This window comes from Pyxicephalus adspersus, chromosome 10, assembly GCF_032062135.1.
Source record: "Pyxicephalus adspersus chromosome 10, UCB_Pads_2.0, whole genome shotgun sequence".
NCBI classification, from domain to species: Eukaryota; Metazoa; Chordata; class Amphibia; order Anura; family Pyxicephalidae; genus Pyxicephalus; species Pyxicephalus adspersus.
Window position 1 is genome coordinate 41545427 of NC_092867.1, and position 16168 is coordinate 41561594.

The 16168-nt window shown below is 38.9% G+C and overlaps 2 protein-coding genes across 4 annotated transcripts in view; one reads left to right on the plus strand and one right to left on the minus strand.

Annotated features, from left to right (window-relative positions):
• The window catches only part of VCL (vinculin), a 45233-nt gene extending 40279 nt beyond the window's left edge, over nucleotides 1-4954 (plus strand). For both annotated transcript variants that reach the window (XM_072424322.1, XM_072424323.1), the window contains 3 exons: nucleotides 363-566; nucleotides 2175-2279; nucleotides 3217-4954. In XM_072424322.1, the coding sequence (XP_072280423.1) occupies nucleotides 363-566; nucleotides 2175-2279; nucleotides 3217-3363 (456 nt within the window). In that variant the 3' untranslated portion in view covers nucleotides 3364-4954. The remainder of the gene's footprint in view (nucleotides 1-362; nucleotides 567-2174; nucleotides 2280-3216) is intronic.
• Nucleotides 4955-8700: 3746 nt separating this feature from the next.
• Nucleotides 8701-16168, minus strand: part of AP3M1 (adaptor related protein complex 3 subunit mu 1) — a 22325-nt gene continuing 14857 nt past the window's right edge. For both annotated transcript variants that reach the window (XM_072424132.1, XM_072424133.1), the window contains exons 5-9: nucleotides 14336-14421; nucleotides 13240-13373; nucleotides 12478-12685; nucleotides 10934-11078; nucleotides 8701-9728 (exon numbers count right to left, since the gene is read on the minus strand). In XM_072424132.1, coding sequence (XP_072280233.1) covers nucleotides 9628-9728; nucleotides 10934-11078; nucleotides 12478-12685; nucleotides 13240-13373; nucleotides 14336-14421 — 674 coding nt within the window. In that variant the 3' untranslated portion in view covers nucleotides 8701-9627. The remainder of the gene's footprint in view (nucleotides 9729-10933; nucleotides 11079-12477; nucleotides 12686-13239; nucleotides 13374-14335; nucleotides 14422-16168) is intronic.

Sequence of the window (16168 nt, forward strand, 5' to 3'; positions counted from 1 at the left end):
TTTCCAATTTTAAGAAGTCTAATAAGTCTATTTTTATCAAAAATTGTTTGGAATTGAGCAGCAAAGAATGAAAGCATGGCAAGGCATGGAATCCATTAGTTTCAGGAGCTTTTATAAAAATGTGATCGTTAATGACATAACCATTGGGAGAAGCACATGGAACCAAAGCACTTTTTGTTTTTCTTTGTACTTATCCTATTTATGTTTTGCCAACAGGATGCAGGATAGCTTATTGTTTTTAGAACATAATTTCCTAAATTTGTATTGTATGTTTTGGCCCATCTAAGAAGTGGGCGAAAATGTGTTTGCACTTGTTTTTACTGCTATTTTATGTTCCTAACTGAACTGCTTCCCCAATGTAGGGTAACGACATCATTGCGGCTGCCAAGCGCATGGCTCTGCTTATGGCAGAGATGTCCCGGCTGGTGAGAGGTGGAAGTGGCAACAAGAGAGCTCTCATTCAGTGTGCCAAGGACATCGCTAAAGCTTCAGATGAAGTAACCAGGCTGGCCAAGGAAGTGGCTAAGCAGTGCACAGATAAGAGGATCCGAACGAACTTGCTTCAGGTAACTGAACTTTTCTTTAGCCTGTCACATCATCCGTTTATATGCATTGTCTACAGTTCATTAATTGGAGCATGCATATATATAAAATGTTTTATATTGTAAGAAATATTAAAATATATATATCATACTTTTACTTTTTAAAGCAGACAAATAGAAGTGACAGATATGAGAGTAGCTCTTAGTTTGGGCCATTCGAATAGTGGGAGAAATGGAGTGTGTTATATGAGGGGTTGGTGGTGCTGCAAGGACCTTTATAATGTAAGATCCAATTGTAGAGTAAAGGTGCCACACACACTTTAACCTTAAACAATATTTATTTCTAACTTCCCCTAATTGGATTTCAAGTCATCAAATGTCAATCTTGTAACAACTATTAATCATAAAAACAATGTATTTTTCCATTAAAAATACATGAGATCAGAATATACAATCTTTAGTTTACAAGTTATAATGATGATGGTATAGTATTAATCCCATTTTTCATTTCTCAATGGGTTTTGCAACACATATTGCTTCCTCAGGAAGCATGGGACATCATAGAACAAAATATTGCCAAATCTCTTCAAATACCAAATCCTTAACAACAATGTACTTGTGAGCTAAAGATTGTATACTCTTAACTCATGTATTTAGTATTTTTAAATGAAAAATAAATTATGTTTCTTTCAATTAATTGTTACAAGATGATTTATTTGACATTTGGTGCCTTAAAAAAAAAAAAAAAAAATTATGGGAAGTTAGAAACAAATATTGTTTGGGACGTGTATAATGCCTTTTCATAGTGTGCAGCAATAAACTCTGGTCAAAACAAAACAATCGTTGTAGCCTCTCTAAGGCACAACAACAAATGGTACTGTGTGCAAGTCAAGAAATTTTTGACATGTGCCATCAAAAAGTTCCATGAAAGCTGCTGTTTCAGTTAATTCATATATTTTTTTTTAAATGTCTAATTACACCTGTTTTATTATTGACTGACTGTGATTCTAAAGATATCACACAACATGCAGGAAACATTTGTACAACTTTTCTTTAATAATTAATAATCTTGTTGCAGAATCTTAGTAGCTCAGCCTTAGGCTAAATACACACGTGCAATAAATGTCGTTAGAAAATGAACGATTAATGACCGATCAACGAATATTCACGATTATATTGAACAATAATATTGTACACGAATCTGTACATGTTGTAAGGATACAATCGTTCAAAAATATTCCACCAATAATGTACACACACTAGATCGTTTGAACAATCCAGGAAGTGAAGTGTACAGGAGAAAGTCTTATCACATGAACAATCCACGATCACTGAATGACCGTACACACAATAGATAGCGAACGATCGTCGCCCATTCCGATCCACCGTTAGTCGTTTCCAACGATAAATATTGCACGTGTGTACGTACCCTAACTCTTGTGTGCGGTGTGGTGTATATCTGCTGTGAGAAGATTAACCAATGAGTAGATGTTCTTTTCAAACATATCTTTATCATCCCTCCCTTTCAGCCTATCACAATATAAACTGTATCTGTGACTAATCCACAAACAATAGTATTCGGAAAAAGCTTTGACAACAGCTTTGACATTTTCCATGAAATGTACCTTGCAGGTTTGTGAAAGGATCCCAACCATCAGTACCCAGCTAAAGATTCTCAGTACTGTCAAGGCCACTATGCTGGGAAGGACCAACATCAGCGATGAAGAATCGGAGCAGGTGAGATACAGAAAAGGAAACAATAGGAAAAATGAAAACCCATAGTCTTTAGTTGGATTAGAAAGTTATTTGAAAGTAAAAAAAAGTTTCATATATGTTACATAAGTAGCAGCCAATTCCACTTTTATTTTAATATATGTAAATGAGTTGCTGGATAGGAGGCTGACAAAACTCTCCTGCTGGAAATGTGCTGGTAGAAACATGGAGGTAGCCATTTTTGGAGGTCCAGAAGTAATGGGATGCTGTTGGTATTAGGCTCAGAATGTTGAATGCCCAGCAATTTTAGTTGCATCTCACTTAAAGTGAATATTTGCAGGCAGATTTCCCCTTCCCTTCCTAAATAACTTTTAATGTTGCTGCAGGGGAGAGGGAAGAAGGGGAATACTGTAAGGATCAATTGAATGACCACTTGCTTTACAAACTGCTGTTATACAAGTGGAAGCCTGTGTGAACAAGGCCTTGGAGGGTAATTGTATTGGTAGATCGAAGTTATCAGTCTGAATCTACAAAGGGGGGGGGTCGTGGAAATTTTACCCCCTCCCTAGGATTCCTGAATGCAGAGATCTGATCAACCAATCACCCAGGCCCAGTGCTTTTCCAGTAGATTACATTTGTAAACAATAGTGATGCCCCTGTCTGACTACCCGAAAAAGCTAGGAGTTAGCCAGGGGTGGGGATTCTGAAGTTATAACCACAGGCTGCTATTGCTTCATCTCTCTACTTTTTAGATAGTAAATTTACAGGGGGGCAAATTAATTTGTTCACCATTGTGTGTAAGTACAGATATCCTTTAAAGCATGGTGCAGCTGTAACAAAGTTGTTTAAAAAGCTCGATAGCCTAGTTTATACCTTTTAAAAAAAAAATTTGGCCACTACTTATGCTCTTGCTTCTGCCATTTTTTATGCATAACTGTATTCTGTTTATTTGTACACACAGGCAACAGAAATGCTTGTCCATAATGCACAGAACCTGATGCAGTCAGTAAAAGAGACCGTAAGGGAGGCTGAAGCTGCATCAATTAAGATCCGGACAGATGCTGGATTCACACTTCGTTGGGCCCGGAAAAACCCTTGGTACCAGTAATTTCCTTACCGTGGAATGGAATATAGCCACCTCCCCTTACTGTACAAAGCACACTAATACTGTGTAACCGAAAAGAAACTGATGATGAATATAATTTCTTAGTGAGCCTCCAGTTCGTTAGACGGCTATTTTTTTTTGTTTTTGTCTAACACTTCTATGGCTCCTACATCAGTAATTTGCTTAACTCACTTTTTTATCTATCATTTTTTGGCCTTCAGACTGACTCTTCACTAAGCTACATATTCTTAGGTTAACAGTGTGGGTTTTTTTGGGGGGAGAGATCAGTGCAATACACCAGATCGCACAACCTGATCTGTGTCTCTTTCTGCTTTTGTCACATCTTAGCCTGAAAACCTGTCACGGCCTTCATATTCTGCTGAGCACAGCCCCAGATCGTATAGTGCAGATATCGCTATGAAATGTAAAACACTAAACTGCTATTTATCATCTATACTCTTATTACTTTGGTGCTTCGATATGTTCATCCTGTAGGGCCCACTTCATTTCTCTTTCCCAATCTATGCAGAGGACTGTGGCTTGTCATGTTAGCATACATTAAAAAAGTGTCCTTCAGATAAAAAAAAGCAATGTGTCATGACAGATGAATGTATAAAGCAGCACTTCTAGCTTTTGGGTGATCCAGCTCCAGTGCTGATGGTGGCAGTATTTCTGTTTTTTCAAAATGCATAAAACACAAAAGAAGTCTTGTATACAACTTCAAGACTTTTAGGATTAGATGATTAAACCCGGTGCCGTTCCTGGAGACAAACCTACAAAATAAAGTGAACTGGGATTTAAATAATACCCTGAACAACCCAGAGGTCTGTGGAAGTAGCTTTGCCTTTATACTTCTGCTTGCCACTTAGATCTTCCATATCATGTATAACTCTTGAGGACAATCCAGTAATCGTTGATGTTTTGGGTTGGAATATATTCAAGCTTTGTTCTTGCTGTCACAGAGTTCTGTGCAGATGAATGTATAGTTAACTTTCTTCCTTCAGAATGTTTTTGAATAAATAGCCTTTTACATCCTCCTCTTCCATCTTATCTTTTAAGAAGCGTGTGCTTCTACAATAACCTCCTACATTTCTTTAACAAAAAGTGCTGGCTGGAGGCATCTGGTCAATCCCAATGAATGTGCAAGCATGTACTCTAGAGGGCTAGGAATTTTACACTGCTTGCTTTGGATACAGTTTTGGTTTACACTGTGGGAACGGAGTTTGTCATATTTTAATGAACAATGCCATAATGCCTTTTAACACACAGACTTAGTATTAGTTAAAACCAAAGACTTATATTTTTGTTTGTAGAGCGATTATGTTAAATTCCCCTATTGTTTTCAGTTTTTTTATATGCTGCAGTTGGTATATATGTATATGACTGAAACCAAGGCACAGAATCTTTCTAATCCTGTTCAAGTCAACTTCTTTTTAAGGGGGGCCCTTCGTGGAGTGGAAGGGTTAAGTAACATCTATCTTGCACTGTGTCCTGGGATACATTGTAAGAACAAATGTATCTTTACACTGAAGCTCTGATTTAGTTTTTTTTTTCCTGTCAATACAAACCAATAAACAATTTATATACTTCAGAACTGAATTCCTTTGTCTTATTTTGTTTTTTAAAATAATGGACACTGGCATATCTGGGAAGTATGTATCCTTTTATAAAATGCTAGTGTTCACCAAGTCACCTAGGGTGGGCCAGCTTACCTTAAAGGGTACCTAAACTCAGAATTTTCTCTTTACATAAAAGGGTAGACAACCTTTTAATATGAAGTCAAAATTCTTAAAAAAAAAAAAAAAAAAAGGGTGCAGCACCCCCTCCCTTATTCTGAATGGGGGCGCAAAAACCTCCCTGGATACCTACGTCACCCATCCCGGGAGGCTCTTGGGTGTTCCTTTTGCATCTCGGGCATGCGCTGAAGGAGCCTACTAGTGAAAAGGTAAAAATTTAGGCAAGCTTTTTCCCAACTTACGTCACCCTATCTCGCGCTTGGTTCGGGTGACGTAGGAAGAAGAAGCGAAGACTGATGCCCGGACAACACGGGACCCGATGGGAGAGACCTCCAGATGGATCGGACTGCCCTGCGGGATTGTGGGTAAGTGTACCTTTTGTGTTTTAGGGGATTTTGAGTTTAGTTCCTCGTTAAGTCCTCTTTGACCAGTCTAATAAAACCACCATGAAGAATCCAGCAGCTGCAATATCTTGGGAATATTTTAGTTGCCTGGCAGAAATGCATATTCCATGGCTTTACTTTTTAAATCACTGACCCAGAGCAGGTATGCAGAATACATCAGTATCTACAGTTAGGTCTATAAATATATGGACAGAGACAACTTTTTTTCTAATTTTGGTTCTGTACATTACCACAATTATTTTAAATTAACTCAGATGCAATTGAACTATAGACTTTAATTGAAACTACAGGCTTTAATTCAGTGGGTTGAACAAAAAGATTGCATAAACATGTGAGGAACTAAAGCCTTTTTTTTAACACAATCACTTCATTTCAGGGGCTCAAAAGTAATTGGACAAATTAAAAAGCTGAAAATAAAATGTTCATTTCTAATAGTTTGTTTAAAACCCTTTGCTGGAAATGACAGCCTGTAGTCTTGAACCCATGGACATCACCAGATGCTGGGTTTCCTCCTTTTTAATGCTCTGCCAGGCCTTTACTGCAGCGGCTGCAGCGGCTTTCAGTTGCTGTTTGTAGGCCTTTCTGTCCGAAGTTTAGTCTTCAACAAGTGAAATGCATGCTCAGTTGGGTTCAGATCAGGTGACTGACTTGGCCATTCAAGAATATTCCACTTTGCTCGCTTTGCTTTGCTTTATTAAACTCCTGGGTTGCTTTGGCTGTATGTTTTGGGTCATTGTCCATCTGTATTATGAAACGCCTCCCAAACAATGTGACTGCATTTAGCTGGATTTGAGCAGACAGTATGTCTCTGAACACCTCAGAATTCATCCGGCTGCTTCTGTCCTGTGTCACATCATTGATAAACACTAGTGTCCCAGTGCCACTGGCAGCCATGCATGCCCAAGCCTCTGCCATGTTTTACAGGTGATGTGGTGTGGTATGCTTTGGATCATGAGCTGTTCCACGCCTTCTCCATACTTTGTTCTTGCCATCATTCTGGTAAAGGTTGATCTTGGTTTCATCTGTACAAAGAATGTTTTTCCAGAACTGTGCTGGCTTTTTAGATGTTTTTGAGTAAAGTCCAATCTAGCCTTTTTTCTATTCTTGTGGCTTATGAGTGGCTTGCACCTTGCAGTGCACCCTCTGTATTTACTTTCATGCAGTCTTCTCTTTATGGTAGACTTGGATATCGATATGCCTACTTCCTGGAGAGTGTTGTTCACTTGGTTGGCTGTTGTGAAGGGGTTTCTCTTCACCATGAAAATTATTCTTCGATCATCCACCGCTGTTGTCTTTCGTAAACCTCCAGGTCTTTTCGGGTTGCTGAGTTCACCAGTGCTTTGTTACTTTCTCATGATGTACCAAACTAGATTTTGCCACTCCTAATATTGTCCATTATCTCGGATGGGTTTTTTCTGTTTTTGCAGCTTAAGGATGGCTTGTTTCACCTGCATGGAGAGCTCTTTTTACCGCATGTGTTGGTTCACAGCAAAATCTTCCACATACAAGCACCCCCCCCCCCCAAAAAAAAAAAAAAAAATCAACTCCAGGACTTTTATCTGCTTAATTGATAATGATATAACGAAGGAATTGCCCACACCAGCCCATGAAATAGCCTTTGAGTCATTTTAATGCAATCTTTTTTTGTTCAACCCACTGAATTAAAGCTGAAAGTCTGCAGCTTTACATTACCATTAAATGTGGTAATGTACAGAACCAAAAATAGAAAAAAAGGTGTTGGTGTCCAAATATTTAGAGACCTAACTGTATGTACTTGGTTCTAAGTCAGTGGCACCATTTTAAAGCAAAAGACACCCAGGCACCTAGCAAGTTCTGCAGTGGTTACTGGGTATAACGTCCATCTGACGTTGGCATGTATTTTGAAAAATATTGTAGTTGTTCCTGGGATTAAAACATTGTGTGGGTTCCTTAAGACATGGTAGCCACACATATATGCTGTAAACTTAACCCCTCTCATTCCATCTTTCTCCAAAGAAATCATATGTACACAATTTTGACACATCTCTTTGTGTTGCAGGAAAAAAAATGGCATTCATCATGCAAGTAAATGCTTTTGGATTCCCTGTTTATTGTTGGCGGGTAATTTGAGATTTAATAACTGGTTGACAGTCAACATTTATAAGGACAACCAAGTCAATGTGCTGCCAGTAAGCTAATAACAGGAACCTAAGTAGATCTAGTACAAATATCACTTGTGTAGCCCTATTCTACAGGGGATTTTCTGATTTCTCCCATAGAAGGTATGGACAGAGGTATTCATTTCTAGTCATTGAAAGCACACGGTAACAGCACTCTGTGTCCTGCTGGTTAGCAATGTCTACATGGCTTTAATAATTTTATGCTGCATATTAATGTATTACAAAATATCCACCCATGTAATATCTAAATGCAACATACCAATTATTCCAGATACAAACAATGGTTATTATGAGTTCCGTGCTAAGTTACCTATTGATTATCATTGTTACAATAAAGCAATAACTTTGCAAACCTTCCAGCCCCAAATGGTGCAGATGGTTTACTTTCTAACAGCGTAGTGGTGTACTTGTGTTGCCGATTGTAGAAAAAATTTTTTTTATCTATTACTTTACCTTAGATGAGCCAGATCTTTCTGAAAAACTCTCTCCACTGTGTTATTTAGAGAATATCTGAAATGGTGGTCTGTGTCTGTTCATCCAGCTATCATTTAATGTCCATGTCTAGCATTAAAACTTGTCTAAATGCCATGATTACTTCACTGATAAGGCCCCCATTTCATTTATTTATTTATTTACAAGTAAACACTCTGCAAAGTGTTCAAGAATAAGGCTATGAACCTATGCTGGGATAAAGTCACTGGAAACCATCTTTACTGGCAGTGTTGTTCAGATGGAGAGTGAAGGGGGAATGATAAGCAGAGAGCACCCATCTGTGTTCTTCCCAAAAGCAAAGAACCGAGATCATCCCACCTAATCATTATTGATTCGCCAGGATGGATGGATGAACGATGTTGGGGGCGCTATACATGCTAGATTTTCGCCCAAGATAATCCTTATCTTTAGTCTCACATGTCAATCATCTGGTGTATGTACAAAGCCTTAAAACGCTTTCACGTGTAATTATCTTTATTCAATCAATGGCTTTTAGTATAATGGCTTTAAAAATCATGTTACCCTAGCATACAGTCAGACAGCAGTAAACTGGGTAGAGGAATTTTATTTTTATACAGAAACGTACAATTATTTTCCAAACAGTGATAAGAAGTCACTCATTTATGCTTTCTATGTTTACTTTCACACAGACATGAAGCAATGCTACATAGGCCCTCATATAAACACGCAATGGCTCTGGTTATAACACGTCACTGTTTAAATAAAAAATGTACAAAGAAAAATCAAAAACAACTTGCTATACCAGCTGTGTTGCTGATGGCACTGGTGAAAATGTCCTTTTACTGAAAGAGGTCTGTCAGTGAAAGGGTTAAGGCATTTAGTTTGGTCAGAAGGAAGGCAATAATAAGACAATAAGTGTAAGGAAGGTTGTTGTGATCAGCACTGTTTTATCACATTGGGTTGTGGTACTAAATATTTAGTATTCAGTTTAGGTGTCAATCACAAGGAAGAACTAGAGTTAGCTGACAGAAGACGTTGGTGCTACAGTGTTCTTGAGGCCTGGAAGGGTCGGATTGGGGTTTAGTGGGGATGTGTGCTCTGAATAGTGTTATTCTTTGTATATATTCTGTACTCTGATCATCATCAGGCTGCGTTTGATAGTTTGGAGTAACAAGATTATTGTAAATCTTCTTCCTAGTATAATATTGAGTTTACTCCCACAACAGAGCAGCATGAAGAACAATCCCAGATTAAATCCACTGGCAAATAAGGACATTATTACATATCAAACACATAAGTCCGTATTATTCCCTTTTTCCATTAGATTTTTTTCTGTCTGTTCCAATGCGGACACCTTCCAGAGCCTTGTGGATTACTATATATACTGACCTATTCCTGGGCACAAAATGAAAATAGCAGGAAACTTTGCGAGCAGTACTTCCAAAACTGCAGGCCCGTGTCCTTGTAGTTTAGTACCTGTCAGTTATCCTGCGTGCGGTGAAGGAGCAGTGCGTGTTATGTGCGCACCTGGAATTTTCCTGCTTTGGTAAGATACTTCACTCCTTTGAAAGGTTTGTATTTTTCTCCATACATGTCCAGGCGATTCACTTTAAGCCCTGCAGAATAAATAACACATGTGGTACATTTAATCAGAGTCTGATATTTGCTACATGTCCATGTACTTGGCTCAAGATAAAAGTTAGGGGATGTAGTAAATACTATAATATTCCATCAGCAGATAAAACTCAAGATATCAGCACAGGATTTAACACTCATATATAGCTGTTCTGATATACCAACTGTATGCCACATGCACTTTAATATGAATGGTTCACGTACTGTAACTTATCGTATGAGAGAGAGATCCTGCAGCTTGCAAGATAAAGACCCTCTGGTCTTCTCCCATAATTATGAATGTCTCCTATTACCCACAGAGCTTTCAGGAGGATGATCTCATCCCCTACACCACAGAAGTTGGGGGGAAGATAAGTAAATTATGCTAAACCCCCTCCCCCTTTACAAGGTGTTTTACTCCATGTTTAATACTAAGGCCAGACTGACCACACCTCTCATAACTAACACATACCATCTCTCTCGTTATATTGCCATTTACACAGGTTCTTCAATCACCCAGTGCCAACAGCAATATATATTTAACAGCATTGTTACAGAATGCACTCACAGTAGGTGAATAGGCAAAGCATTCCATGAGCAAAGCTTTTTGTCATTTTCTGATTCAGCAAAGGACATTTCAAGATACTGAACACTATCAAGGCCTCGGTAATACGTGGTGAGGATTTATTATTGTTTTAAAGTAGCAGGCAGGATACTTTCTAAATACAAATTTCATTCCTATTTAAAATGAGGGGGTGTGTATGGAAAGTTTTGAACTTTTTCATACTATGAAATAGTTTTGAGATAATGTATAAAATGCATGTGCCAGATTCACAACAACCAAGCTGATACCATTCTAAATGCCTGAAGTACCAGCCTGTGCAGGGGAGTTATTCAAATAATGGTGCTGCCAAGTGCATACTTTCCGAGCTATGGAAAAAGTCTTACAGCAGGGGTTTCTGGATGTTAGCCTACAGTTATAAATTGTAAAATCATATGCAACCATTTTCCCAAAAGTAAACTTTGTAGTAGCTCATGGTGAATGAATCCAACACTAAATGGAGCAGGCATGTTGCTCAGATTGCACCCCGATTCCTCTTACTCATATTTCTAGGATTCATGTATACAAAACCACAAATTATTAACAGCACTGCAATACAACATGCTATTTCAGACAGATACAATTCTTTAACTAACAAACACTTACCTGAGATTGCAAGCTGTTGTATTTTAAAGTTGATATTTAAACTGGGGTTTTCTTCTGGTTTGGGAGCCCCAGACTGTAGAGATATAATTCCCTTCAAGTTAGGAAGCTTCTGTGTGTTTATTTTACCAATGTCCCAGTTCAGTACCTACATAAAACAGAGAATAGGATTATGAACACACAATATGGAGCAGAGAACTGTATTTTCTATAGGTATCAAATCCCCTACAAAGAACAGGTCGCCCTAACAATGCAATGCAGCCACTTCTGTTCACGGCTTCATACACATAAAAGCAAATCGGCACCTAATATTTGGTCTCTGTGAAGTAAAACCACAAATAATACCAACAGCTCCCCTGAGAGAGGGGAGGGAAAGGTTCAGAAATGAGTGCACATGGATACTGCTTTGCAGATCTGAGCAATGCTTCTATTACTGATCTCCAAAAAACTCTTCTTTAAAGCTCAAATCCAGGCACAAACATAACATCACTGCATTTCAATATATATATTGCATTTGGTCTAAATTGTTAAAAAAAACCCTGTTTCTGACTGGGAACTGCGAACAAATACTGTTCCAAATATTAGAGGACACGTTAAAGAACAAACATTTCTTACAGGCTTTTAATCAACATTGTTATAAAGGGCCCTGTGGCTCAACTTCTACCCATAACCCAAGGGTATGTAGGGTATGGGTACCCCCTGGGAACAATCTTCAGCTGACTGGAAATTACCTGTGCCCAAACCAAATCGCTCATTCATGCACCTCTGTATGTGTGAACACGTGTATGTATATTCTCTACAATTGAGCGTCATGGTCTTTTAGGGATCACCACAGGGTTTATTATGTAACACTAGATCACAGGGTACTTTGCACCAAAAGGCGCTGCCTATAGTCAGCAGAGTGCGTTTATTAGCTGATCTAAAACTGCACAGTCCTAAGTGGGTGCTAATCACAGCTTAGGATCTTCTCACAATTTTAATAGTGTATGTTATTTGACTGCATTCCAGTAATAATCCAGCCACCTAGCCCTGGGGTAAACAGTAGAATCTTTCCCGAAAACAAGCTAAGCTAAAGATAAAGTAAAAACCTGTTTTACTTGGTAAGTGATTATTTCTGTCCATTCAGTCCTAAGGATACACAGCATTGCCACCTACCACAGTCCTGTCTAGAGGGTATGGGACTAGATTTCTTTCCCTGCTACAGTTATTTTTACATTTATCTTGTAACTCCCCCAGCTTCAGGCTAAGTAAAGCAGTATGATGAGCTCATCTTTCTGTTCCTCTGCTCTTCCCTTCTATCGGCAAGTTCTTTGCAGGCAGCTGCTTATTCATCTCCTGTAAGTTGTAAGTTCTATACATACAATGAAAGAGGTTGCAACCAGTTCAAATTTAGGTATTTACACGGATAGCATTAAAAAAGTAAATGTAATGTATTGCAGCTGGCTGGTGTTTAATTTTACAAAAACTCCTGATGTTGGGCCCAGCAGCAAGGAGATTTTCAAACCAGAGTCTGACTTTTATCATATATCAGTAAGAAAGTGACATACCTTTGTAACAGGATCAAATAGATACGTTCCTTGGGTTGGAGTGAGGTTCATGTTCAGGACAACTTTTGGCATGTGTACAGTTAATACTATATTTTCCACTGTCTTGCCCAATGTCTGCTTGGGACCCACAGTTATGTCAAATCTTCCACTTGAGGTGTTTTCTTGGAAGGCGATGTTGTGCTTTACATAGACCGGAATGGCAACGGCGCTATGAGAGATAAAAAAGTAGTAGGTTGTGACCAAGGTGTTCACCCGTACATATTTCACAATCATGATGAACCGGTAACCATGATTTACAATCAATCTTCATCTTGGATAATCATGATCTGTGGCTACAACGCATTGTGCAAGTGGAAATATCAGGGCGATTGGCACAAACAAATTCTATAGCAGTCATCTTCCTAGGCATCTAATCTTGCTCAACTAATGCAAAATTGAGCAAAACTGTCCCGTCTATAATTGTGGGATGGCTGCATTTCAGTTTCCTGTGTCACTCAGGAACCGTGGTAGTTAGATCACTAGATTTTCCATCACCAGGAAAGAAGGGGATGTAGACATTGTATCCTGAAAAGTCATCTAATACCAAAGCAACCCATTCAAGTCAATAAATTTACCCAACCTGAAATATCAGTTTGAGTGGTATAATCCCATAGCTACCAAATAATTATTCTTTTGGTTTCTTTTATTTGAATATGATTGGTTGGGAGAAGGCCCTGTAGTGACACATGAAAACTTAAAGGGTGAGTAATACACTGCACTTACTTCTGTGAAGTAACACGGTAAGACATGAGCTGGAAGTTTCCATCTGGGGGAATGAAGGACAGAACTCTTTCTGATTCCCAGCGTTTGAATCGGACACAGGGGTGGAAGCTGACATCATCCAGGAGCTTGGGGTTCTGAAGGTGAAAGTAGACCAGGGCATTACTTACAGAAGCAATTACTGCTCATAAGAACTTCTGTCTAACATGGTTGCATGATGGCACTCCAGCAGGTATAACAGGCTGAACCTGGCTGGAAGTCTGACAGGTGTGGTCCTGACTGCACTGACAATGACTTCTATTTCACTCTTTATTCATAAATACAATGTAGCATCATTGTTTTATTGTAGTCTGTTGTCAATCTTGTGTGAGCTACGGCAAACCTTCAGACACAAAGGACACACTTAGGAAAGAAATAGCTTATTAGTTACATGCTTTGCTGCAGTGCTGCCAGATAACTTTGTGAAAATATTTGGAATAGCAGTGTCTTCCACCTTGATGAGAGTCCCAGCTCCTACAGGACACAGCAATGTTAGCAGAACCACAATGCAACAATGTCAGCAGCAAAAAAACTTTTGTGTAAAGGGAGTGCTTGTTTTTTTGCTTTTTTACAATAGCAACAAAACTGTGCCAAAGCAAACCTGGGCTTTGTTCGCGGAAATAAACAGGGTATCTTTAATCATACCCATATTTATTTTACTTCTCCTCGTCTGTGTTATCTTTTAGTTATTTTTAAATAACAATAGTTTACTTTTCTCTACTTACAAAAACTAAGGCCTCATGACTTTGAACAAGCATGATTCAATCCTTGCTACCCCTAAATAACTCCTACCCAGAGCACTCTATCTAGTTAAGCTATGTACACAGGACAGATAACTGTCGCCTCAAGATGAAAGGTCGTCTACAGAAGCAAATAATGCAGTAGGAGCCACAGTCGTTGTATTTTCCTGGATCGGTTTTGTGTGGACAAAAATATAAAAAAGCTGCCTAATCAGAATTCTCACAGCTGTTGCCCATAGGAGGTATAAAGTGGCTGGAGTTCTAGTGATTTGATATTATGGAGAGGAAACATACGGTGCATATACAGAGCCCTATTTTACCATGAAAGATAGGGTGAGGTCGGGCATCCCAGTCAGCTTGACGCAGGCATCCACAACTCCCTGGATCTCAGCAAACACAGTGGAACCTGGCATGGGGTAGAAGAAAGACATTTTTGTAAAAAAATGGTAGAAGAACCAACGTCATTTTTTCAAATCTACTGTTTATGTTCATTTTTAAACACATTATATAGGATCCCTCCTGTCGAAAAGCCCGGAGTGCACAGACCAATATCAACTCCAGTTCCCAAGGGACACAATTATTTTCAGACTCCATTCCTTCATTTTCTATTAGAGCAGTGCCTAAAATATGTCTAGACCTTAGGAAATGGAGTTGAGGACCCCTGGTCTACATGGTGGTCTCTCTTCCACAGTGACCTGCAGTATCACAGGAATTCTTATATGCATGCACAGAGTTCTAAACCTCTCAAGAAATATATGAATCCTATATCTAATATACATTACAATAATAGATAGTTACAGCACTAACAGATCACATCCTATCATATGTAAGCAGATGTAATATGTGAAACAAAGATACTGATCACAGTAATCCCTGCTCTCCACTATACTTTACTATGTATTTGTCAGTAGATCTCTCATCAAGGGTTAATTATTAAGTTTACAAGCTAACTAAGGTTGTTGCCAGTAATATAAAAAGTGCAATTTCTCAGGAATAATTCCCTTATCAATATTTATTAAAGCATTTGGATATAATGCAAACAAAATAACATCATACCAACAATAAACAGGAGATGGAAATCCTTATTTCTATGATTGCGATTGCTTTAATGTTACAGGTAACTACTTCAAATGCTATACTCTCAAATAGCTTTTTACGATCATCGTAAAATGTGAATCTTAAATTTTAAATACAGAAGAAAAACATTTTTAGTGAAAACATCATTTAGAAATGTGCAGATAAAATAGTGCAGGGATTTAATTTAGTCCTTAGGTAATATATATATATATATATATATATATATATATTTATAACTTTGGGAATTAGACTATTCTGTAAGGCTTTATTAAATAGGGGTTAAAAAAAACCCACTAATAACATGTGGATATCCCCAAGTCCATATAGTACTGGCTCTTTAGTACTGGCTCCCAGTATAGGATACCCCCTTGTAAAGAATCAAGGCTCAGTGTGGATATATATCAAGCTCCATCTGTGTTTTTGCCTAAAACAATTCTCTAGCCAGGTTTTTATTCCCAATGCAGCCAATGGGTTGCAGAGACCAGGTGGAGGAAAGTTAGATGTCTTTGGATAATGTTTAAGGGAAAAAATTAGAGCCCCATTACCCAGTCTACCTTGGATGGAAAGGCTCCTAGTTTAGGGACATAAAGGTTATAAAGAGAAGACATAAACCTATCCATATTAGGCACTGATGTTTTTGAAAAAGGACACCTTTTTTTGTTCTCCTCTTACTCTTCTGTTGCTGAAGGAGATGTCCATAATAAACCCTCCAAGTGTTAAAAAAACACAGGCTTTTGCTATTTTTCCCCAAACCCCCCCCAAAAATGATTCAACTTAAAACATTAGCTAGGTCAGGCACGGGCAAACTGCGCCTCGCAGGCCGTATACAGCCCAATAGGGATGTTTCCCTGGCCCTTTGGGTAGTCCGCGGCTCTGGCCGGTGCCACCCCCAGCAGGGCCAGGAAAAGGACCCCGCTGGGGGTAGGGGGGGCACTGGCCAGACCCGCGGAACACATCCCCCGGTTCTGAGCCTGCGATGGAAGAGTGGGCGGGTTGTGTGCAGTGACACAGCCCGCCCACTCTCCCATCGCAAGCTCAGAGCCTGTGATGGGAGAGTGGGTGGGCTGTGTCCCTGC